Source organism: Camelus ferus, chromosome 5 (genome assembly GCF_009834535.1).
Source record: "Camelus ferus isolate YT-003-E chromosome 5, BCGSAC_Cfer_1.0, whole genome shotgun sequence".
Taxonomy (NCBI): domain Eukaryota; kingdom Metazoa; phylum Chordata; class Mammalia; order Artiodactyla; family Camelidae; genus Camelus; species Camelus ferus.
This window is the reverse complement of record NC_045700.1, coordinates 65,154,493-65,179,379: the sequence shown is the minus strand read 5'-3', so window position 1 is coordinate 65,179,379 and position 24,887 is coordinate 65,154,493. Positions and strand designations below refer to the sequence as shown.

The following is a 24,887-nucleotide window of genomic DNA, read 5'->3' as shown; positions in this document are numbered from 1 at the left end:
CCTTTATCGAATGAGTCTTTTGCAAATATTTTCTTTCAGTCTGTGGAAGACGTCTTACGCACAGCGTAAGTTTTTGATTTTAATGAAGTCCAGCTTATCAATTTTTTCTTTCATGGATGGTGCTTTGGTATTGTAGCTAAAAAGTCATCTCCATAACTAAGATCATCTAAATTTTCTCCAATGTTATTTTCTGGGAGTCTTATAGTTTTACATTTTACTTTTAGGTCTGTTATTCATTTTGAGTTCATTTTTGTGAAAAGTACAAGGTCTGTGTCTAGATTAATTTTTGTGTGTGTGGATGTTCAGTTATTCCAGCACCATTTGTTGAAAAGACTTTTTGCTCCATTGCATTTCCTATGTTCCTTCATCAAAGATTAGTGATTATATTTGTGTGGATCTGTTTCTGGGCTTTCTGTTTTATTCCACTGATCTATTTGTCTGTTCTTTCACCAATACCACATTGTCTTGGTTACTGTAGCTTTATGGTAAGTCTTAAAGTTGGATGATTGTGTTAGTCCTCTGACATTGTTCTTCTCTTTCAACAGTATTCTGGCTATTCTGGGTCTTTTGCCTCAACACATAAAACTTTAGAATCAGTTTGTCAATATCCACAGAATAACTTGCTAGGATTTTGAATAAGATTGTACTGGATCCATAGATCAAGTTGAGAAGAACTGACATCTTGATGATATTGAGTCTTCCTATTCATGAACAATGACTATTTCTCCATTTATTTAGTTCTTTGATATCTTTCATCCACATTTTGTAGTTATCCTCATTCAGATCTTACACCTATTTTGTTTGAGGTAGTATTTCATTTTTGGGGGTGCTAATGTAAATAGGAATTTGTTTTAATTTGCCTTGTTCATTGCTGGTATATCAGAATGTGATTGACTTTTGTATATTAACCTTGCATCTTGCAACCTTGCTATGTTCTAAGCTTTTTTTTGTTGTTGATTCTTTCAGATTTTTACATAGATGTTCATGTCATCTATGAACAAAAACCATTTTAATTCTTCTTTCCTATTCTGTATTCCTTTTATTTCCTTTTGTCTTACTACTTTAGCTAATGCTTCCAGGATGATTTTAAAAATAAGTTGTAAGAGAGGACATCCTTGCCTGAGCAGTTGAAAGGACAGAGTTGCCACTTGTTGAGATAGGGAAGACTGGGAGGAATATTTTGGTTTTAGACATGTTGAATTTGAGATACCGTCTGGACATCCAGCTGAGATATCAAACCGTTAGATGTATAAATCTAGAGTTCAGGCAAGAGGTGCAAGCTGGAGATGTAAACTTGGGTGTTGTTACCATGTGGATGGTATTTGATGCTATGAACCTGTGTGGAGATCATCAAAAGAGTGAGTGGAAATTGAGGAAATAAGGACCGAGGACTAAGACTGAGGAAATGAAGAAGAATCAGAAAAGGAGACTGAGATGGAGAGAGGAAGCCAGGAGAGCATGTTATCTTTTTTTTTTTTTTTCAGTTTATTTTTATTTTTTGATTTACAGTGTATTAATTTCTGGTGTATAGCACAATGGTTCAGTTATATACATATATATACACACATACTCTTTTTCAGAGTGTGTTGTCTTAGTAGCCAAATGAAGAAAATAACTCAAGGAAAATGGGTTATCCTGCCATACATCAAATAAGATGAGGAGTAAAAACTGACTATTGGGTTTAACAATAACATTGGTATAGGCAATTTCAATGGGTTGTTTGGGGCTCTGGAGAGAATGGAAGAATAATTAGAGACAGTTTTGCTATAGTGAGGGAGGGAAAAGCAGCAGAGGAATTTGAAATCAAGATAATTTTTAAAAGATGGGACAAATTACTATATTCCTGTTGTCATGTGTACAAATGTAGAGATAACTGTGCTAATTTACAATCTCTCTCTTTCTCTCTTTTGTGGTCTCTCACCTTAATCAGCTTCTTCAACTCTGCTGAAAATGTGGCAGTGGCTTCTTTGTGGGCCGACTTGTCTCTCAGTTTTTGTTTGTTTTTTTCGTTTTTTTGGTGGATTCCACAGTGATAGTTACTTTTTTTTTCCTCCAGTTTTTTAATTTATTTTTAATAGAAGTACTGGGGATTGAACCCTAGACCTCGCTTTGTGATGCTAAGCATATGCTCTACCACTGAGCTGTACTCCACCCCCCATCTTGGTGTGTTTTGAATTAACTGCTGAGAGTGATATATGTCTTTAGGAAAGATGTAACTTAGTCAGTGAGTACTGTCTCTAAATAAAATTTTACTTAGCATTCCTTACCACTGCTTATTTAAATATTTGACAACAAAATTGACTAATTTTCTTTTATTCTTGTTGCCGCATATCAGAGTATGTGTAAGGATGGTGCAGTGTTAGAGAAGCAGAATGCGTGGATAATGCACACAGTGGACAGGAGATTATAATTGGTTGAATAGGTCACAGGGGCAACTTTTCACTGCAGGAGTATGCCAAGAAATGATTAATTGGTTATTTAAAAGATCTTGTTTATAGACTATATTTATTTGACATCAAGGTTTCTCAGTAACCATTAAGAATGATTTTTTTTTGCTGAGCCTGTTACAGCAAAAAATTTTTCTATGTAATTTCTTAAGTTATTTTAAAGTATCTATCTTTTTGCTGGAAGAGCATAGTTTTTCAATTGAGGCCTGGTTTTGAATGGCAGTCCTGTTACTTTTTTGGCTGAGTTAGATAAATTTCTTAATTTCTTATTCTTGATTTCTTTATCTGTAGAATGGATCTAGTTGTATCTACTCTGTAGGATGCTGTGAGACCCAATGAGGGAAGATACAACTTAAGAGTGACTTTAACACATTTAGATGCTTCTGCCTTTTATCCTTTATATAAAAGCTAAAATTGGGTTTCATTTTTTCTAGGTAGACGCTAACTAAATTTCCAGCTAAAATTATTTTTTATAAATAAATGCTTGCTTGCTGCTATTGGTAGTCCACTTACAAATCATTTATTTGGTAACTTTGCCAAGAGGCAAAATTAAGGATATTATGTAAGTACTTATATAATGAGAGGAATTAAATTTTCACTAACTTTTTCATTGATCAAATTCAAGGATAATAATCGAGGACAGTATTTTTAATATAGGCCTACTAAGGAAAAGAAAGGAATTCTTTTTGGGGGAATAACATTTTGCTTAGTTGAATTGGAGTTCAAAGTTATTGTTTCCTGTCACTGGAACATTATAGATATCCAATTTAAAAAAAAAATTCTTAGTTCACTGGTTCTGGAAAAACTGTTCGGCCTTAGGCCATAGTTTACTAGCCCTGATCTGCAAGATTATTTCTGCATTTAGACTGTAATACTTTATATTCGTTAATTAAAAAATACAAAAACAAATTTTCAGCATTTTAGAGTTTATATCTACTTCCTTTGAAATATTACTGAGATATGAACTACATCTATAATTTTTTCCTATAATCTTTTCATAATGACTTTGTTTTAAACTTATTTTGAAATAACTTTAGACAGCATGAAGTTGGAAATATAGTGTAGAGAATTTCTGGATACTTTTCTCCCAGCTTCCCCACTGATAGTATCATACATACTCATCATAACTGCTTTTAAAAGTGCCATTAACATTGGCAAGTAAGCATTTACTTGCTTTCACTGTAATTCTGTTTATTGATGAAGAATTTACAACTGTGTTTTCACTTTCTGTTTTTATTTCCAGATCAGCTAGCATTACTAATCTGTCACTGGATCGATCTGGGTCTCCCATGGTACCATCATATGAGACATCCGTCAGTCCCCAGGCTAACCGAACATATGTCAGGACAGAGACCACTGAGGATGAACGCAAAATTCTTCTGGTACCGGTCCAGTATCTTTGACCCATTGCCAGTTTTGAGCAGACTGAATGTTTATCTCATTGATTCCTTTTTTTTAAGGCAAATATAAATGAAATATCCAATTAGCAGATAAATAGAGCAAGTAATTAGCTTAAGTTTTTATTAGAATCATCTGAAATTGGTCAAGCAGTCCACGCTAATATGCTACATTAATATTTTCTTGACCTCTTTCGTCTGGCAAAATCAGAATTCAAGTGCCTACATAATACTAGAGCTTAACTTTTAGTTAGGTCCCAGATTGCTGTTTAAACTTTGGAACATGTTTCGCGTACATGTGAATGCTTTTCAGACATTTAATATTACATGTTTAAGCGGATAATAATCAGCTGTGTATTGAATTTGTCTCAGTAAAATACTGTGTTTAATCATAAGAGTGACTCAGAGAGATGGAAGATACAGCTTCTGTCCTCCAGCTTACAATTCAAAAAGTAGAAATAAAGTTGATGGGCAGGTCCTTAATAGTAAAAGAAATAATACTTTAATGGTGAAAAATAGAGTGTTGGTAGTGAGGGAGTCAGGAAAGGCCTTAAATTGAAAAGCTTGGACTGGACCTTGAAGGATGGGATGGATTTGGGTGTGCAGTGAAGAAAGAAAATCTTAATTAAGGTGGGGAAAGGTACAGAGGTGAGAATAAGTATGGCATTTTCCATGGACCAAAGTAGGATTTCTTAATTAGGAGAAGCTGAGAGGCATAGTAAGTTTGATTCTGTGGGCAGTGAGAATAGAGTTATTTGGGGCTGCTTGGTAGAAGGTGGTGAATTCAGTCTTTATAAGTTTTAGATTTGAACCTGTAGGTGCTGAAGAGTGTTGAAGTTCTTTTGAACAGGGAGTAATTTTCACTGCTGGCCTTTCTCTTGGAAATTCACCTGGCAGTTGGGGATAGGTGAGAATGGTGAAAATCTGATGGAGTGAAGGCAGAAACAGTTACTTCAGTGTGATTGACTGTTCCTCCCTTGTTCCATCTCTAAGAGGGGTGTGAAATTTTGTGCTTAGATAATCAGGAGACTGATAGTATGTGCCACCAAGTGAAAAAAAAATTATTTGTGACAGTTGTATTTCAAGAGAAAAAACTATGTTTGGAATGAGATGAGTTGAGTTCAAATTGTTCCCCATGCACGTGTCATTTCTATTAAATCATGTAAGTTAGCTATGACAAAGAAATATGAATTGAGTTTCCTTTATGAAACTAGAAATCACAGGAATGAGTTTGACAAGGAATATTGCATCTCTCTCAGGGGTGATTACTTGCTCATAATATGATTTCAGGACAGTGTTCAGTTAAAAGACCTGTGGAAAAAAATCTGCCATCACAGTAGTGGAATGGAGTTTCAGGATCACCGCTACTGGCTGAGAACGCATCCCAACTGCATTGTAGGAAAGGAATTGGTCAACTGGTTAATCCGAAATGGACACATTGCTACAAGGTAATGGGATCTTAAGAATGACTTTTTGATGTTATTCATGAATTTATTTTTAATGATACATCATTGTAGATATAAGAGGAGCAGTGTTTTTTTTTGTGTATGTGTGTGAGTTGGGGCTATTTGTTTTCTGCATTTGGTGTTGGGGGTGCTAATTACTCCATCCTCCTCCCTTCTGGGTTGTAGTCAGTTGAGGGTAGATGCAAGGAGCCGAATGGGGTCACAGTTTACCTTATTTATTAAAAGCAGCAGAGAGCAGTAATTTCTGAAGCACAGAGCTCTCTAGTTAAGCAGGGTAGGGGTGCTAGAGCCTCAGACCATGGTGGGTTCTCCTGCTGCTGCTCCGTAATCTGGACATTCAACCTGTCTTGAGAACTGGGTCCAATAGCCATGCCTGGAGTGTCCTAGCCTGCCTCACAAATCATTTGTGAAAAAGCAACAGACAGGTCCTGTTGCCTTTCAGGGTAATGTGTCCCCTAGCTTTTCTACTTGCTTAGATTAGTTCTTCCTCTCTTGGGAGGAAGAAAGTGTGTAGGAAGAGGAGAAACAGCAGTAAGCAATGAAGTCCTGGGTTCCAGTTTTGATGGTATCTCTTTTTAACTTTGTGTTCTCAGTCAAGTTATTCAGTCTCTTTGAGACTTGACCTCTTAGCTCTAAAATAAGGAAAATTTATGATCTGGTGAAGAAGCTGTGAGAATGAAATGAAATATTATGGGCTAAGGTACTTTATAAATTGTGAAATGCCATATAAATGCAATGCATCAATAAGTGTCTAGTTTATGTGTATATATAGATAATACATTTTATACCTATATCTGTAATACTTGGTATTGTCATCTTAACAAATACTGTAAGCTTCTTCAAGACAGGAGCCATGCTATTCTCAACATTTTTTTACTCCTCTAGTAAGTACAGGGTATGCATGTGCTGAGTACTTAATTGTGTAAGTAAGATGAGGTTTTGTTGGGACGGCACTATCAGTAGGTACTCCTTTACTATGGTAGCTGGGAAAATCTGTTAATTAGCTTCAAGTCTTTCTTGTTTTATCCCTCACCTATCCAAGGAACATTTGAAATTCCAACTCCTGAGTAGAATGGAAAAAAAAAATTTTGTGTCTCATCTTGTAAAATTATTCTGACTGACTTTTAAAAGTTTTCATTTTTGTTGGTCTTGATTTAGGGCGCAAGCTATAGCAATTGGACAGGCAATGGTCGATGGACGTTGGCTGGATTGTGTCAGTCATCACGATCAGCTCTTCAGGGATGAGTATGCTCTGTACAGACCGCTGCAGGTAGTGTTCGGTGGTACCGCTGATGAGAATATAGCGAGCTTTGTCGCCAAGTCTTCTACATCAGTGGAAATGAAAAGTAGTTGAATTACCCAAAGATACACGTTCTTAACGTGTTTCCCCTGCTGTCTGAGGAGAGTTAAAACGTTTTTACTTGGAAGATAGTAGTGATGAAAAATCCATTGGAAGCAAACACTTTTCATCTGGTGTGGCTTTTCTTAAGCTTGGCTTTATAAAGTATCATTTACCTTCAGTGGTTTTTAGTTTTACTTTGTGTTTTCAGGATTAAGAGGGAATATATTTAATAAAATAATTGAAAAAATTTAATGTCACCATTGCAATTGATTTTAACTCTATAGCAGTATTAAATTGTACAGCAATGGTAAAACAATGAATATGCTATTTTTTTAATTAAGAAAGTGGAAATTAAAGATAGAACTTTTTAAAAAGATACACTTTCACTTTTACTTTATGTTAATTTTGATATAAATAATATTCAGTAATACCTTTTTGAACTAAATTTGGAAAGTCAATGGTTAGAAGACAAATTACACAAAAGTGGTGTTATGTGTTAAAATGTAATAACTGTTTTCCAGGGTGTGTCTTAGCATTGGCACAGGGTTAGGATATATTCTCAGCCATATCCACTCTCAGGACTAAAAGAAGAATCACTGTAAAATCTGTATATTATGTTTTGTTGATAATACGCTGCCTCTAAGCCCACCGATTCATGAATATTACAATTTTAAGAGTGGAATTGCCAGCATGATGCTTGTTTACAACTTAGTTTCTGTTAATTTGCTTGTTTTTACATAAATTTATTCAGTGGTTAGCTTTGTAGAAATGTTGTGTGACAGCCTCAACATCACTGCCATTGAGGGTCAATTACTTGGATCCTGTCTTGACCCTTTCAGAGTACAGAATTTTCTGAGACCCCTTCTCCGGACAGTGACTCAGTGAACTCTGTGGAAGGACACTCCGAACCATCCTGGTTTAAAGACATAAAATTTGATGACAGCGACACAGAACAGATAGCTGAAGAAGGTGACGATAATTTGACCAGTGAGTTTCACTTTCTGACATGTTATTTTTTTATGAATTATTACTGTGTATGTATGATAAAATGACTGTTTTTGTTTATTTAGTTGAAACAATCCTACTTTTAAGATTTATGGCTCCAGCTAAATGTGAACAACATCTGATAGCAATCCTTGTCCTAGATACAGTATTTTCTTAAGAAACCCATGTGTTAGGCTACTGGTGTTTTCAGATTTTGCCATTCTCTTTAGTTTGCAGCAGCTTAAAAATAACTCTGAGCTAATAATGTCGCAGTAGATAACTTTCTCACCTCCTCACTGTGGTATCAGACCTTCTCTCTGCAGAACCTCCAATACCTTTCTTCATTTTAAAAATTCATTTTATGTTTAACATGTTTAAATTTTATTAAGTCTACACAGAAGTACATGAAAATACTGTATCCATTTTGGTATTGCACATTGGGCTTGTATATTAAAAAAACATCTTTCTCCTTTCCTCCAATACCCTGATGAAACCCGTTTTTACTCCCTTCCCCTCCCTGTATTTCTTTCCCCTCCCTGACACTAAAAGATTCTGCCAGTCCTAGCAAGCGCACATCAGTCAGCAGTTTCCAGTCCACAGTGGACAGTGACTCAGCCGCTTCTATCAGCCTGAACGTGGAGCTGGACAACGTGAACTTCCATATCAAGAAGCCCTCCAAGTACCCACATGTGCCCCCTCACCCTGCTGACCAAAAAGGTAGGAGGTAGTCACCGTCTGGATCCAAACACAGGCTGGATTGCTGGCTATAGAACTTGTGCCAGCCTGTCCTCTGGCTTCCTCTGTCCTGTAGGGCTGAGGGGATCTGGTGTGGGTTTTGGTCCACCCTTTCTCATATTCCCCACACCTCCTCCCCACATGTTTTTTTTTTGGTTGGCTCCAGTTCCTTTTATTTCTTGTTTTCTCCCTCAGTATCACCACACCCAGTGTAAAGCTTGTCGTCTTTAAAATTAGGAGCTACATCTGACTGCCTTTCCCTTAGCATAATGTGCAACTTCCAAGGTGGCATTTCTTTGCATTTATAACATGGATGTTCTGCTCTCTTCATTTCTCTTTCTTCATTTAACATTTTAAAGCCTGTTTGCTTATGCTGTTACCCAGAAGCATAGTATTTCACTGAATTTTTCAGATGCTTGAACTATGCTGGGGAAAAACATTTACACGTTCCAAAATGTTTTTCTGCTATAATTTAAAATGCTTATTGTGTATGTGCTATGTTTGTAAAAAAGTTTTCTTCTGTATTTAATACAAAACAAATTATTTTTAGCTATCTTATTTGAGGCTTTAGTTTACTGACTTAAAAATAATAAAGGCCATATTCAAAAGATATTTGATATAAAAAGAAAAATAATATAACCATTACTAAACTCCAACATAGCAGTACATAGGAATAAAATGCCTTTTTTTTTTAAGTGGATGATGAAGTTTACTTTGTTAGATGTAATTAAAAGCCAATTTAAATTTTAACTCTAAGGTGACATTAGTAAAAGTAAATAAATAAAAATACATAAGTAAATAAGTAACTCTGTTATAGTATATGTCATTATGTTATAGTAACTGAAAAAAATCACTATTCTAAAGATGAAGCAGTTTATTCCATGATTTCACCAGGAGTTTGAATTTTTAATATTTAATAGTGCTATAAATTTGAATTATCTCCTTACTTAGATCAGAAATGCTTGCCTAATTCTTCACTGCTCCCTATTTTGAGCCTAAAAATAGGATCAGAAGAGAGAAGCTTTTGAACTTACACATCTGTGCTTAAGTAATTGGCAACAAATTCACATTTCTACAACAAATTTCTTGTAATTGTCAATATTAGCCATTATCAAGTTGTGGTAAAATGTCATTTAAGAGATATCTAATAAAAAGGTATATCTTATTTAAGAATAGACATTTAAAAAGGGTGTGGGAAAAGAGGAGACCTGACTAGCAGTGAATATGAGTAAGATACATATCTTTATGGGAATCCTCAAAACAGAAATTGGAAAAATAGTAGGGAACATTCGGGTGAGTATGAAAGGACAGTGAAGCAGGAGTGACACTTTTGTGAGAACTAACGTAGACTTTTGTCGCATGGAAGATGTTGGATTTTTGTTATATAAATTACAGATGTGATTCAGAGGTGGGATGACCTTTTGTGAGAGGGTATCTGTTCTCTGGACACATCTGTTGGCAATTTCATTGTTCTGAAAGTAGAGTGTGAAAAGCATTCTTGACTTGCTGATGATTTCATTTCCTGAGAAATTAAGGAACTTTTTGAAAACTGTGAAGAAAGAGACCTGTCATCGTGGAATTCGTAATAGTGAGAGGTGAACCGCTGAGCAGAGGCAGACATTTACTCTATGAAACCAAACTTCGTAATGTTGGGAGAAGAATGGAATAGAAGGCTCCAGGATGACACTGTGACAGTACAACCTCAAATTGTGTCTCTAAGGAAAATTAAAGGGGACGCATCTGCTGTTGGAAAAACCATCATGACTCCTCTGGAAACTCTCTGGTCTCAACCCTTTAAAAAGATTTTCTACAAAATTTGTGAGAGGCAACTTTCATTTGAGGATCAGTCTGAAAGAGGAGCCAGCACTATTAGAAAAGTGGCAGGTTAGCAGAAGTCCAGATTGCACCGAAGGTTGGAGGAAATGCCAAGGGTATCTTGGAAAAGACTTAAAACTGTGATGCAGAGAAAGAAAAATTAGGCCAGTTATTTGGGGAACTTGATAATAATATTAATTGAAGCTTTTTAAAAAAAATCTCTGTCAAGATAATCTTACCAGGAAAAGACACTCACTTTCAAGAGGAGGTGACGTCCAAGACAATGAAGAGTTAGAGAATGCCCGGTTGTTGCTATTGTTTTTCTTTCAGTTTTTTTGAGCTATAATTAGCATAAAGCACTGTATACATTTAAATTGTACAGCATAAGTTTAATGAACATTCATCATCTCACATAGATACAAAATTAAATAGAAAAAATATTTTTCCTTGTGATGAGAACTGTTAGAATTTACTTTCTTAACAACTTTCACAAATGACATATAGCAGTGTTAATTATATTTATTGTGCTGTGCATTACATCCCTGGTACTTACTTATCTTATAACTGGAAGTTTGTACCTTTTGACTACCTTCATCCAATTCCCTGTCCCCCAACTCTTCCTCTAGTAACCACCAGTCTTCTCTCTTTCCCTGTGTCTTTGTTTTTGAAGTATAATTGATCTATAACATTAGTTGCTAACTACACAACATAGTGATTCCGTGTTTCTATACGTTTTGAAATGATCACCAGTTAAGTCTAGTTACCATGTGTCACCATACAAAGATATTACTGTATTCCCCACACTGTACATTTCATATCCATGACGTATTTATTTTGCAACTGGAAGTTTATTGTCCCTTAGTCTCCATCAGCTGTTTTTTCCCTCCTTCCACCCTCTTTCCCTCTGGCAACCACCTGTTTGTTCTTTGTATCTATAGCTCTGTTTCTGTTTTGTTATGTTTGTTCATTTGTTTTATTTTTTAGATTCTACGTATGAGTAAAATCATATAGTTTTTGTCTTTCAGAGACTTATTTCACCTAGCATAATGCCAAGTCCACCCATATTTTCACAAATAGCAAGACTTCATTCTTTTTTGTGACTGAGTTATAATTCCATTGTATATATGTGTACACACACACACACACACACACACACACACACACACAGAAAGAAGATAATTATTAGACTGACCTTTTAGGTCATTTGCAACCTTGAGAGTCTATAATCTGAGGACTTTACAAATCCCTTAATAAATCTTTCTGGCTTTCACAGTTCTCTCTTAGTTTTTAGCATACTACCAAAAATTATTCTTTTTTCTGTTTTTCTTGTGAAGTTGAAATACAATAAGTTATTTTTTATGCACTCCAGTTAAGAGGAACACCGGTTACCAGAAAATAAAGATCATCAGAGTGGTCTAGTGAGGGAAGTCTTCCCTAGCTTCCCTAACCAGCAGACTACCCTGCTTCTGGTTTTCATTCCTCTTAAATATAAATGAGAATAGGTGCTTTTTATCTTTCTGTTAAAGTTACAGGTAGTACTTCTTAACTCTTAAGGATCATTCTCTATCTTTTAAGGTTGAGGAAATTTGAATTTATAAAATTGAAAATACATACTTAAAAAAAAACTGCTCATGTGTTTTATATTACATAAGTAAACCCCCCCATTTTCAGAAACTTGTAAAACTGAGACAATGAGATCTTCTGGTTTAATTTTTCACTATTGGTCTTGGAGAGTTATGCAGTTAAAATACGTTATGTGTTGGAAGCAGGATTCTGAATGGTTCTTGGAAAGTTAGCAAGTAGAACCTAGAGAAGAAAGTGAGAATCATGGCTTCCACAAACCTCTAGACGTAACTTCCTATTTATTGGGAAGCATGGGGGTATAGGAGCAAGGTGAACAGCACCATGAGGAAACAGTGCATCAAATCCAGAATGGGGCATGTTTCCCAGGACATTTGGCCTGAGTCTTTCAAAATTCAGTATCATAAAAAAGAAAAAACAGGAGAGGTCTGCTTTTGATTAAAAGAGAATGAAGAGAATGCAGTGCATGAAGCTTAATGGATCCAGGTTTGAGGGGAAAAAAAGCGTTTCGGGACAGTTAGATAAATTTGAATATGGCCTGATTTGATGGTATTAAGAAAGTGTCAGTTTTCTTAAGTGTATAAACGGTATGGTCATCAAGAAGAATGACCTTATTTTTAAGAGATGCATGCTGAAGTATTAGTGGTAAAGTGTCATGATGTGTGTAATTTCAAATGGCCTGGGAAAAAAGTATGCGTATATGGAGAGAGAAATCAGATATGGCAAGTTAACAATTGTTGAATCTAAGTGGACGGTATACAGGATTTTTTGTTTGTTTGAAATTTTTTCATAATGGGAAAAATCCGTCACTTTTGGAATTATGTATGTGTGTATATATCTTTTAGTATGAAAAGTAAAGCTTGTAAAGCCACTGCATCAGTTGAATGAACAGGGGTTGACGTCATTAATTACTGTGAGGGAGGTGTAGAAGTAAAGTGTAACATCTATTTTCACTTGTCCACATACTTGATTTTACTGTGTTTGGCATGGCATCCTTGAATTTTTGAAATAATGCCTTTTCTCTACTTTCTTGTTTGAAGGATGAGCATATTGGCTTATAAACATTGACTTTTTAAGCCTATTTATAAATGAAATCTGCTCGGAAAGAATTTTGTGAAGCACCTTCGTCTTAAAGGACTTAAAATGCGTTATGGTTAAATTTTCATGGTAGAAAGAACCTCATTTGAGCTGTGCTTGGTCACAGACCCAGAGAAAAGGTCATGGGGAAGTAAAAGTAAAGAATAAGTTTCACTTAAAAGAAAACTATTCAATATTCTAAAAGTTCTGGAAGAACATGCTCAGAGTGTGTTCAGCGGCTGTTTTTTGGCAAATATTTGGAAGTATTTGATTAGAATTTTTGAAAAACTATAACTAATTCAAAACCTAAGAAAAATCCTGATGAGTTATAACTTTATTCCCTGCCATTGTCACTTTTGTATTCATTTGTTTTATAGCTTATATTCTGAAATTTAAAAAAACCCACCTTATGTTTTATGAGGTGGATTCTCTATCTGAAACTACCTTGTTTATAGGTGGACTCATCATTTGTTAAATAATACAGTTATATATGAGAAAGAGTATAACTTTTTAGGCTTGTTATGCAAATTACTAATGATCATAATTTTCATAAATCAGTTCACTTTTTGGTAAGGGAAAAATGATCTGTTAAAGATTTTCTGTCGCTACTGTCTGAAGGTTCTGTTGAGTTATTAATTTAAGCCTTATCAAGTTTAGTGTGATGTGTGCAGAGCAAGTTATAAACAGACATTTTAGCCTAAAGTTTTCTTGAATTGGCCGGGCAGTGATGGGTTTAGTATGAGTAATACTTTGTGTGTGGGTGTGTTTTCTGTATAATTACGCTGCTGTGTTATAGTCATAAGCCTCTTCTTTCCTTCCTCCTCTCTCTGCTCTCTCCCTGGTATGCAGAGTATTTGATTTCTGACAATGGAGGACAACAGCTCTCAATAAGTGACGCCTTCATCAAAGGTAATTTTATCAAAAGCTATACATGGGGTGGTGTCTCTTTTGTTTGTGAGGATATACTTGGGGCCTAGCACATTGACTGGCGCAGAGTAGGTTCTGACAATATATTTGATTATTTTAGTATCACAGGAACACAGATTTTAATATGTGTAGTAACATACCTGTTGAGAACCGAAAATTTAAACTTGAATTTGGTTTGAAGAAGGTCTCTGGTCTGAAAAGTAGTTGTTTAAGAGCTTTTTAAAATAGAATTCGAATTTTATTCATTTAAAGACATAAATAGTTAATGCTTTCCTATGTCATGAATATAGTATTAAGTATTGATACTCATACCGTCAGGAATTGTCAAGCTTATCAGAAACCCCACAGGCACACCTTATCCAGTTGAGGATGCTGCCTGCCCTTTGGAGCTGACAAGAGAAGTAGACAGAAGATAAATAACTAGTTATGCTGATCATTTCTTTGGGGACAAAAGGAAGTACAGAAGAATACAAGCCTTTTCTAACCCCTTCCCTACTTAGCTTGCCGTGGAGTGAAGACGTACTTAATCGGTCCATAACACTCTACAGATTAGGCCTCAGATAATGGGAGAGTTTCACACAAAAGAAGGTGGGGCAAGCTGGTACAAGGGCAGCCACTTGTAGCTGGTGTCATAACTTAGCAATGTTTCTAAATTCACCTCCAGGCATCTCGTTTAATGAGATGTTTGTAGACCAAGGATTTACATAATTGAAATGTGCAGTTCTTGTACCTCACTTGGGATGGACTCATGCTTTACTGTGTGGTCTGCTGGACTGTTCCAAAGTGTTTTTGTTTACTTTGCTTTAGGATAGGAAAGATTAGAGAATTTTTTAAGCATTTTTCACCTATTTCCATTTATTCAGTCACATTTTTCAACAGTTATTTAGTGAGCATCTTTTTTGCAAAGCATTTAATACTATCTTAATATTTTTTGTCTTGATCCATTTACAAAAGTTTACATAAATTGTTTTTTTGTCATGTTTTAATTTCTTTGTAGTTAATTTTTAGGTCTGACTTGTAGAAGTTTTGCCAGTAAAAAAGAAAGCCTTTGTTCCAGTATTGAAAAAGAAACACTAAAAGGATTGTCTGAATATGCTTTCTATGCTGCCGTGTACCAATTCAGATGTATCTGAGCTGAGTTTTTCTCTTTAAAGTTCAGCACCCCCACGATCACATGTTGTTCTGCTTGCATTCAGATTTCTGTTGAATGCAGTTTTCAGTTTGTGATTTTATAGAGAAAATTAACCACCTTGTTTTTTAATGTCCCCAAATAAATAAAAGGACTGTAAAAAAACGTTTTATTTGTTTTCCAGAGGCTGTATTTATAGTTATTTTCTTTAGAGTGTTAGTTGGCTTATGTAAATTTGCTTTTCACAGTTCTGTCTGTTTTTGACTGTTGAGAATATTGATGATCTAACTCAGATTTCATTCTTTTCTTTATGTATGTAAATGTCCTTGTGTTTTTTACACCAACATTTTGAATTGGATAAGTTAAAAAATTTTTTAAAATAAGGCGGCAATTTCTATTTCTAGGAATAGATGGTGCAAAACATGACAATGAAGTATAATTTTTTATTTTACACTTAGAATCCTTATTTAATCGTCGAGTTGAGGAAAAATCCAAAGAGCTGCCTTTCACACCTTTGGGTTGGCATCATAACAACCTGGAGCTGCTAAGGGAAGAGAATGGAGAGAAACAAGCCATGGAGAGGTTGCTGTAAGGCTTTTCAGTTTTAATTCTGCATTTTTATACTCTTCAGTGACGTGATAGGCACATATATAGTTCTTCCTTATAAAGTCAAAAATACTAACATTACTTAGGAAATAAAGCCTATTCTGTTGAAATTTTTTATAAAACATGAGTCCTAAATTGTGCTTGTCTGTCCCTTTTGTCATTTATGTGTTATAAATTTCATCAGATTGAATGGGTCATCTTAATTGAAGATAATCACAGATTTCATTTATGTACAAAATCATTAAGGCGCAGATTTGCTGAAAGAATAAAATTGACTAAGAAGATCTTATCTGTGAGCCATAATTCATTTGTTCCTTTCTTTGTAGACTGTTTGTTGCATTTTCAGAATTATTGTCTCTGTCAGTATTAACTATGCAAACTTCTTTCCTGTAACATTTTTGTAGTTCAGCTAACCATAACCACATGATGGCACTACTCCAACAGTTGCTCCATAATGAATCATTGTCACCATCTTGGAGGGACATCATTGTGTCACTAGTCTGCCAGGTTGTTCAGACAGTCCGACCTGATGTCAAGAACCGGGATGATGACATGGACATCCGTCAGTTTGTCCACATCAAAAAAGTGAGCTCTGCTAAATGCTTCCCTAATGCTGGGAACTAATGAGATGGGCCTGAGAATAATTTGTCTCTTAATGGTGCTCTGAAAGGCTCATACCATGAGGGGTGCTAGGCGACGAGGGGGAGGTTTTTCTGTTTGCTGTGTTTGTTAGCAGTGCACTTGGGGGTCATGGAAGCCACTCATAGGAAGTGAGAGCTGAACTGGGGGCAAGGGTGAGCTGGACTTGTAGAGAGTTGGGAGCCCAAACTTTCTTACTTCCTCTTCCTGATGTGTCATCTATGAGAACGCCTGGTCCCACAGATTACTGTCACTGTTCTGAGGAAAAGCAGGGGGTAGTTGCTTTATTTAGATAGTAATGGAGTCTCTTCTGTATTTGTTGCCTATAATATTTAACTTAATAATGGTCTTAATTGACATCTGGCATCAATTTTTTTGGTCAAGTGATATTTTAGAGTACCAGATAGTATGTCAGAGAGTAGGAAGTGGGAAAATTGATGATGTGCTAAGATGCCATTAATTATTGGTTGAAAGGAAGAAATACATATTGGAATTTTTTGTGCTTATTTGGTTACATAATAGTTAAAAAGTAGAAATAAATAATAGCATTGATTTGACTAGATTCTAAGGATGTATAATTGAATTTTATTGTTTTCTTAATTGTTTCATTAGATCCCCGGTGGAAAGAAGTTTGATTCTGTGGTTGTCAATGGATTTGTTTGTACCAAGAATATTGCACATAAAAAGGTAATTGATTCAGTTCAGCAGTGAAGTTCAGCAAACTATGACTATGTGCCAAGCTATCAAGTTGGAGGTGCCCTAATCATGGACGAAAAGGAGAATGGACATTGAGAGGTGACGAGTGGTGTCTGCTGTGAGGGTGAAATTTTGGATGTTCAGGGAGAGTCTCCCAGAGCCAACGATGACTATGACTTGGATAGTGGGAATTCATCAGACAGAAGAAGGTTTCTGGACCAGCAGGGTGATAGGACAGTGATAACATTTCTCCCTTGACCCCACTGCATCTTAGGGGGACAAGATTTTCTAACAGACTGGAGTCCTTCCAGAGGCCTACCATTTGAAAACTTTGTTCTTCTTCATAGGGCTCAGCTCAGAATTATCACTGGATTTCAGTTATCCTTGTCATCTTTCCTGTCTGCTTTTAGCCCTGAGGCCTCTTTCTAGCACTAGCACAAAGAAGTAGGGTGAAGTAACCAGGTGTATTAAGGAAACTCTGAGGTCCTAAGGTGCAAGATGGGAAATGGCAGGAGATGAGGCTGGAGGAAGCAGCCAAGGAAGGGTTTGTATCTCACTAAAGGTCTTGAACTTTATTCTGGAGGCTCCTGATTCACAGAGTGTAGTGTGCATCAGGGTCACCTGTGGACCTTGTTTCAAAAAATGTAGACTCCTGAGCCCAAACCCTAGCCATTCTCCTTCAGTATGTTTAGGGGACGGGGAGGCTGGGTCGGGGAAGGGTGGGGCCTCTTAATGGAGGCACAACGGGTATTTCCAGTGTTGTTTATTGGTTCGCACATTATGAGAAACCACTGATCTTTAACAGTGTTCTCAGACCTTCCTGTGCTTCAGAATCACTTAGGGGAACTTATTAAAAATGGAGATACCCTAGCCCCACCTCAGGATGCTGATTTGGTTACAGTGAGAGTTCAGGCAGATGCTACCCTGAGCAACTGGATGGACGAACTGTGGTCCTGTTTTCACTCTTCTCTAGGCAGAGACTAATAATTTATTTTTTGTAAGGCATTAAGCCTCCTGAAAATTGTTAGTGACTATAGATAAATAAAAGTATGTTTTGATTTAATATTATTTCATAGCAATGATCCAGAGTCCATATTTCTATATAGAGTCTTATTAAAACAGCGCTTCAACCATCAAGAGTAGTACTTTAAATCAAATTAAATGGTCTTTGTTGAATTCAGGGGTAAATATGTTGTGCTCATCTCCAGAACTAAAAACTGTATGTGGGTTTGGTAGAAACGTATGCATGAATGGCTGTCTTGCTCCACTGACTATATTTAGAGATAGTCTTTAATTTGTAGTAGCTTTAGGAGCCCTGAATGTAGTTTCCCAGCTGATGAGTCACTGCTTTCAGGGCCATTTGCCGGTTTGGCCTCTGTAAGCTCGGAAATTTCGATTGTAGGACTCAGGCTGTTCTGCCTGTGGCTTTAGTTGTGTGGTTAGAGTCTATTTTTTGAGTCTTTGCTTCTGGATATGCTTTGAGGTTTTCTGTTTTAACTTCTTGTTATCCAGTTTGGCTTGCAAATTTGTGACTGCTTGGAAATTTATTCTATTAAAAATACATTCAGGAAGTATTTTCTTTTCTCCTTCTATCCTTCTCGAATTTCAGAAGAGTTAAGTTCTGCTTTTCGAAGAGTTGTCGATCTCTGGGAGTTTGTGAAATAGCTCATCCTTAAACCCCTCTCCCCTCTACTCAGGGCTTGATATCTTTTCTTGCAACATTAGAAATTTTTTATAAGTTGCTTAGAGTATAGAGGATTAGGCAAAACAACATTAGAGAAAAATAAAAAGCCAATTTGAAGAATTTTGCATTGCTCTGAACTAATTATTTGCTTTGAAAAAATATAAAAGATCACCACAAAATAGCAAAATGAGAGTATTTTAATATGAGTATAATGAGATAATCTAAGGAATTATGAACAGTGTGAATTTAAAGTTATTATTAAAAGAAGTCTATAAAGTGCAAACTTTCAAAGTTTTAACAAGTATTCATTTTTTTAGATGAATTCGTCTATTAAAAACCCCAAAATTCTTCTGTTGAAGTGTTCCATTGAGTATCTCTACAGGGAAGAAACTAAATTTACTTGCATTGATCCTATTGTGCTTCAGGTAAGAACTTCTTACTGCAACAAGTGATCTGGAGGGACATTTATGTACTATGTTGCTTGCAAACTCTTGTAACACGTTCCAGTTGATTAAATTTGGCAAAGAAACGTCATTGCTTTTGTTTCATTTAAAAATTTTATAAAAACACATTTGTATGTATTATACTTTAGAAACTTACCAATACCTCTGTCACTCCTTATTTTTAGTTTCAAAGTGTTAAATGCAATATACAACTTTTTGGGAATATATGGAAGGAAAAGTGAAAACAGGAATACTGTTTTCTTGTCCCACCTGGGTCATTGATTTACTTTAAGGATTTCTCTAACTTATCAGATTTCCAATGGTAATACCTGGTTTTTAATATAGTTCTGCTAAAACATGTGTTTCTGGAACACCAGGTAGCTCACACACAGTTGGTAGAGGGGAAAAATGTCAGGTGGAAGTTGTGTTGGTTTCTTTGTGGTTTTTAAGTAAAGAGGCCCAGAATAGCTGCAGTAGGATTATAACCCTCAGCTGGAAAGAAAAACAGAGCAACTCCTATACAAGCAGGGATGCTTTTGGCTCCATTTTAAGAAATTAAAAGTGAGCTCCTGCTCAAAGAGTTCTCTCTGTAGAGAGACGCACCGCCCCTACCCCCTTCCCGATCCTGGATGGCTCTTACGAGCTCACTGCTCAGAGCTCCGTCTCCATTTGTACTCTTGCTTTTGTACATTTTAATTTTCCCTTGAGGTACCCTCCAGCTATATTGAGCTGCCTGTCTGGGCTGTCCAAGTTCTTTGTCAAGGTACCAATTATTCTTGTTGTGCTCTGGACATGAAGGTGCATAGATTTTAAACATTATCTGCCCCAACCTCTTTTCTCCCATAAATGCTATTAATTAATTTGAACTTGTTCAAAATGGGAGGCCTTCAGGAATGTGTATATTCTATTATAGCAGAAACACTTATATTTGGTTCCAGAAACATTTAGGAAAAGCATTACTTGAAAATTCATAGGTGATAGGTGCATTTTTCCAAGAGTGGTAGGAGCAATCACTTTTGTTCTGAATTCGTAGACACCAACGGAATAAACTTAGTTGTGGTGAAAGGCATCTTGGTTTATGAAACTCTGCTCTATTGCTTAGTGAACTCTGTTACCTGGGGCTGTTGCCTCTTTGGAATTCAGCTATGTATCAGTGAAAATGAGGAATTTCAACGAGATTTATACCATTCCTTCTAGCTCTGATTTACTGTGACTTTTCAGTGAGAACTGAAAGAATAAGGGGACACATAATTATTGTTCATGGAACTAAGACACTTTGATGCTGAGAGTTTTCTTGATCTCACCAGAGGTGTCAGAGAAAGACTTTTCTAGGCTTAAATCAGCCACATTGATTGCAAGATGGATCCTGATTGCAAAGATGTTAAAATGCTTAAAATTGTTATGTCTTAGAATCGATGAACTAGAAATTGAAATCCACAGGTATTTAGTTACAAAAAAGTTATACTTAAATTCATCCTCTTTATTTTAACTTCACTCTTATAATCAGGTTAATAAAGTCTTCATATTAGAGCAGAGAAGTATGCTCTGGACAAATACATACTTAATAAACAAGATTTAAATCGTATAACTTAAAGCATCATGATCATCAGGGCTTTAAAACATAGTTTATTATATCTTTAACTCCTGCCCTATTCAAGTTCAAAAAAAATTTTTGAGGGGGTAATTAGGTATGCATGTATGTGTTTATTTATTTATTATTTTTTTAACTGAGATACTGGGGATTGAACCCAGAACCTTGTGCGTGCTAAGCATGCACTCTACCATTGAGCTATACCCTCCCCTCTCCTATTAAGATTTTTAGTTTGAATTGCCAGAAAGTATCAACTGATTTGACTTTTTGTTTCCTTGTTTTGGTCCACTCAGTGTGGAATCACCAATCAAAGAAGCTGAAAGATAGAAAAAGGAGGATGAGAAACAAAGGGCAAGGAGATAAGTAGCCTATAACTTCATCCCGTCCTCACAAGACCAGTCTGGCTGGGTCTGTTGGTCTGCCACTGCTCCCTTCTGTGTTCCTGGCCTGCCTCCTGGTGCTCTTTATTTTCTGAACCTGGCCCAGGCCCCCTCTCTTAACATGATGCTTCGTGTATAATCATAATAGTTGACTGGAGCTGAAACTGAGAATAAATGTATTTGCTATCCCTGTACCAGAGGCCAGAAACTTAAAAAAAAAAATCAGCTTATTCTAGTTATTCTTTATTGGAGCTGCACAAATAAAATCTTTTTAAATGTTGTTAAATTACAATTTAATAAGCACAGTAGGAAATGAACACATTGCAGGGAAAAAAATCCATTTTGTTAGTAATGGGAGAATTTGAAAATGTACAATTTCTATGAATAAAATGGAGAAGGGTGAGAAGAAATGTACTTCATAACAGAGCAGGTTCATTGCAGGGAATAGGTTCGTCCGGTGCTGATGCCACTGACCGTGAATACGGTTCTGCGCAGAAACGCTTTGGGCATATGGAGCAGAAGTGACAGACATGCTCCCACGTTCAGTTGTCTCCTGTCTGAGCCCAGAAATTTTATGAAACAATGAATTTTGTTATTTTAACTCTGGTTGTTATTTACAGTATTCATTTGCTTTGAAAATAAGTTTTTGTCTTGAAATTGTATTAAGCATTATATTTTAGTTTTTAACTGTAGCTGTTCTAGGTAGAGTATGATCTATTGGGAGATTGAAATTAGGAAGTAGCTGAAATAGCATCTGTTGGAGAGCTATTTATTCAGGTACCCGAAACAGGAGATACTCTGGTTAGTTTCAGAACGTACAAGACGGAAGCCATAGCTATATTAAAAACGCTTAGAAATTGCTTTCATTTGGGGAGTTGTGAGGTTGGTTTTTTTTTTTTTTCTTTTAACTTTTGAGAGCTTGCTAATTGGATTCTTGGCTTTTATATGATAGGCTATTAAGAATTCAGAATCCTTCAAAGTAAAATTAGTGAGTTGGAGAATGGAATTTCTCCTTGACACTCTTTTAAGCATAATCAACAGTTTAGAATGATGAATAACATTCCTGGTTGTGTTTGAGTTAATTCGCTTATAGCAGTGGTAAGTGATCTTCAGCATAGTTTCACCTGAGATTAGGGGCCTGAGAGATGAGTTAATTCATCAGTACTTAGAATGTTTACTTAGTAAGAAATATCTACTAGCTATGGTTTGTGAATGAGGAAAACTTAGGCTGAGTTTGATTTTAATAGTCAGACTGTCCTAATATTTTTATATGTCTAGATCCTGAATTATACCAGGTATAATATTTTCGATTTTTCTTACTTAGGAAAGGGAATTCTTGAAGAATTATGTTCAGCGAATAGTTGATGTTCGACCTACATTGGTTCTAGTTGAGAAAACAGTATCTCGAATTGCCCAGGACATGTTACTGGAACACGGCATTACTTTGGTGATTAATGTAAAATCAGTGAGTGCTCTTATTTTTCTATTTTTATATCATTTAAAAAAATCACAGCTTTAAAATTTATATGCATGTGTGGTAAATGTACAGGGATCTTTGATTATTTATTTCTTGGCTGTGTCATATATACTGAAAGTGGAACAGGCATGGCGGTGATTCCATTATGTAAGACTGGAGAATCTCAGGCTGGAAGAAGTGGAATTAACGTAAAGTTCATACATAATGAGTATGTAACACTCATTATAGGTGTCTGCAAGACCAAAGGTGTGATAGACATTAGTTAATAAGTAGTATTTGGGGAGACTTCATTTTGTTTGGGGACTTATGCAAGCAGAAAATGTTCTCTCCTTTGAAAAGCTACTCTCTTCAGAATAGAGACCAATTCTAGAAGTTCCCCACCCCCCATCAGTATCTTGTGCCAATGCATGATGCTTAAATGCCTTTGGTGATGTTATTAATATAAGTATGGTTTAGTTTAGTGGATGCATATTGATTACTAAGTAACTGTGTAGATCACTTGAAGTCATGATTATTAAAATTGAGGAAATTCATTGTGAGGGCATTTTCAAATGTTCTTATTATTTTTCCAGATTAAATTTACTAACAATTTTATTCTTCTCTAATTTGTAATATAATGTTCTGTGTTCCAGCAAGTTTTAGAACGAATCAGTCGGATGACCCAAGGTGATTTGGTAATGTCGATGGACCAGCTGCTTACAAAACCCCACCTGGGCACCTGTCACAAATTTTATATGCAGATGTTCCAATTGCCTAATGGTGAGTAATCTTCAGCATAGATTCACCTGAAACTGGGGAGCTGAGGAAATGAGTAAACTCATCAGCGCTACGACATTTATTTAGTAGGACATGTCTATTAGCAGTGGTTAAATGAGGGCAGGCAACCATGGTCTTGCTTAAGGGTTTTTCTCTTGTAGATGTTAAGATGGTGAATTAATTCTGCCTGGACTTCTGGATCCCCACCTAAGCCTTCTTAACTTTGTGTTTGTTTATTTGTAGAACAAACCAAAACACTGATGTTTTTTGAAGGCTGTCCACAGCACCTGGGCTGTACAATCAAGCTTAGAGGAGGCTCTGATTATGAGCTGGCTCGAGTTAAGGAGATCCTAATATTTATGATCTGTGTAGCTTATCATTCTCAACTAGAAATCTCCTTCCTCATGGATGAATTTGCTATGCCTCCTACATTAACACAAAACCCTTCCTTCCATTCTCTGATTGAGGGACAGGAGGATGAAGGGGCTGCACAAGAGCCGTTCAGCGGAAGTCCCCTCCCCCGGGAGCCTGACTTCCTTCCTGACTTTCTGCCCTCTGATGATAGTGGTTTGCTAGAATCAAGGATTCTGTTTGAGAAGGGTGACCAGGAAAATAAAAGCGTTCCACAGGATGTCGCCTCTTCGAAGCATCAAGAGTATGCTACAGCAGCTTGCCTGGCAGGTGCACCCTGTGCCCTCTTTCCTTCGGTACCAGAATCATTGTTGCCGCTCCACGTGGACGACCAACAAGATGCCATAGGCGGTGAACAGCCAGAGACTTTGCAGCAGACAGAGGAGCTCCAGGATCCCAAGAGCCAGATGAGAGCCTTCAGAGACCCTCTGCAGGATGACACTGGACTGTACATCACTGAGGAAGTTACCTCTTCTGAAGATAAACGAAAGACTTACTCTTTGACCTTCAAACAGGAATTGAAAGATGTGATCCTGTGTATCTCCCCAGTAATCACATTCCGGGAACCTTTCCTTTTAACTGAAAAGGGGATGAGATGCTCTACCCGGGATTATTTTGCAGAGCAGGTGTACTGGTCTCCTCTCCTCAACAAGGAGTTCAAAGAAATGGAGAGCAGGCGGAAGAAACAGCTGCTCAGGGATCTCCCCGGCCTTCAGGGCATGAATGGAAGTGTTCAGGCCAAGTCTATTCAAGTCCTACCCTCCCATGAGCTAGTGAGCACCAGAATTGCCGAGCATCTGGGTGATAGCCAGAGCCTGGGGAGAATGCTGGCTGACTATCGGGCCAGAGGAGGAAGAATTCAGCAAAAAAATTCAGACCCTTTTGTCCATTCGAAGGAGGCATCAGGTACTTCAAGTGGCAAATCAGGAAGCAAAACTGAGGGTGATGAAGAGAAAGGGTTGATTACAAGTGATGCAGTGTGGTCCACAAAGGTGAGCAAGACCACTTTGGGTGCTTGTGTAAATTTAGAATGTGTTAAAAAACTGCTATGGCAGGGTAAAAAAATCAAACATGACAAATTGTGTGCAGATTTATTAAATAGTTCCTTTTTTTTTTCAATCTTAGATCTTTCGGTTTATATGTTGCTTTAAAATGTATGAAATAGGAGTTTAGTGTAATGAAACTGGGTTTTGAGGGTTTCAGGCTGAGCTCACAGTAAACTAGGAAGAGCTCTGAGGGTAGGGCATAGTGGGGAGCTACTTAAAATTTCTGGCAGGATGACTTGAGTGTAGTGTGATGATCCT

General features: G+C 36.5%; 1 protein-coding gene across 1 annotated transcript in view; it reads left to right on the top strand.

The window, feature by feature from the left end:
• Window positions 1-24,887, top strand: part of PIKFYVE (phosphoinositide kinase, FYVE-type zinc finger containing) — a 73,219-nt gene that overhangs the window by 19,931 nt on the left and 28,401 nt on the right. Inside the window, 13 exon segments of the mRNA XM_032479169.1 lie at window positions 3,691-3,829; window positions 5,135-5,292; window positions 6,469-6,580; window positions 7,492-7,639; window positions 8,186-8,353; window positions 13,694-13,753; window positions 15,359-15,488; window positions 15,911-16,091; window positions 16,758-16,832; window positions 18,843-18,950; window positions 22,264-22,404; window positions 23,049-23,175; window positions 23,416-24,575. Coding sequence (XP_032335060.1) covers window positions 3,691-3,829; window positions 5,135-5,292; window positions 6,469-6,580; window positions 7,492-7,639; window positions 8,186-8,353; window positions 13,694-13,753; window positions 15,359-15,488; window positions 15,911-16,091; window positions 16,758-16,832; window positions 18,843-18,950; window positions 22,264-22,404; window positions 23,049-23,175; window positions 23,416-24,575 — 2,707 coding nt within the window.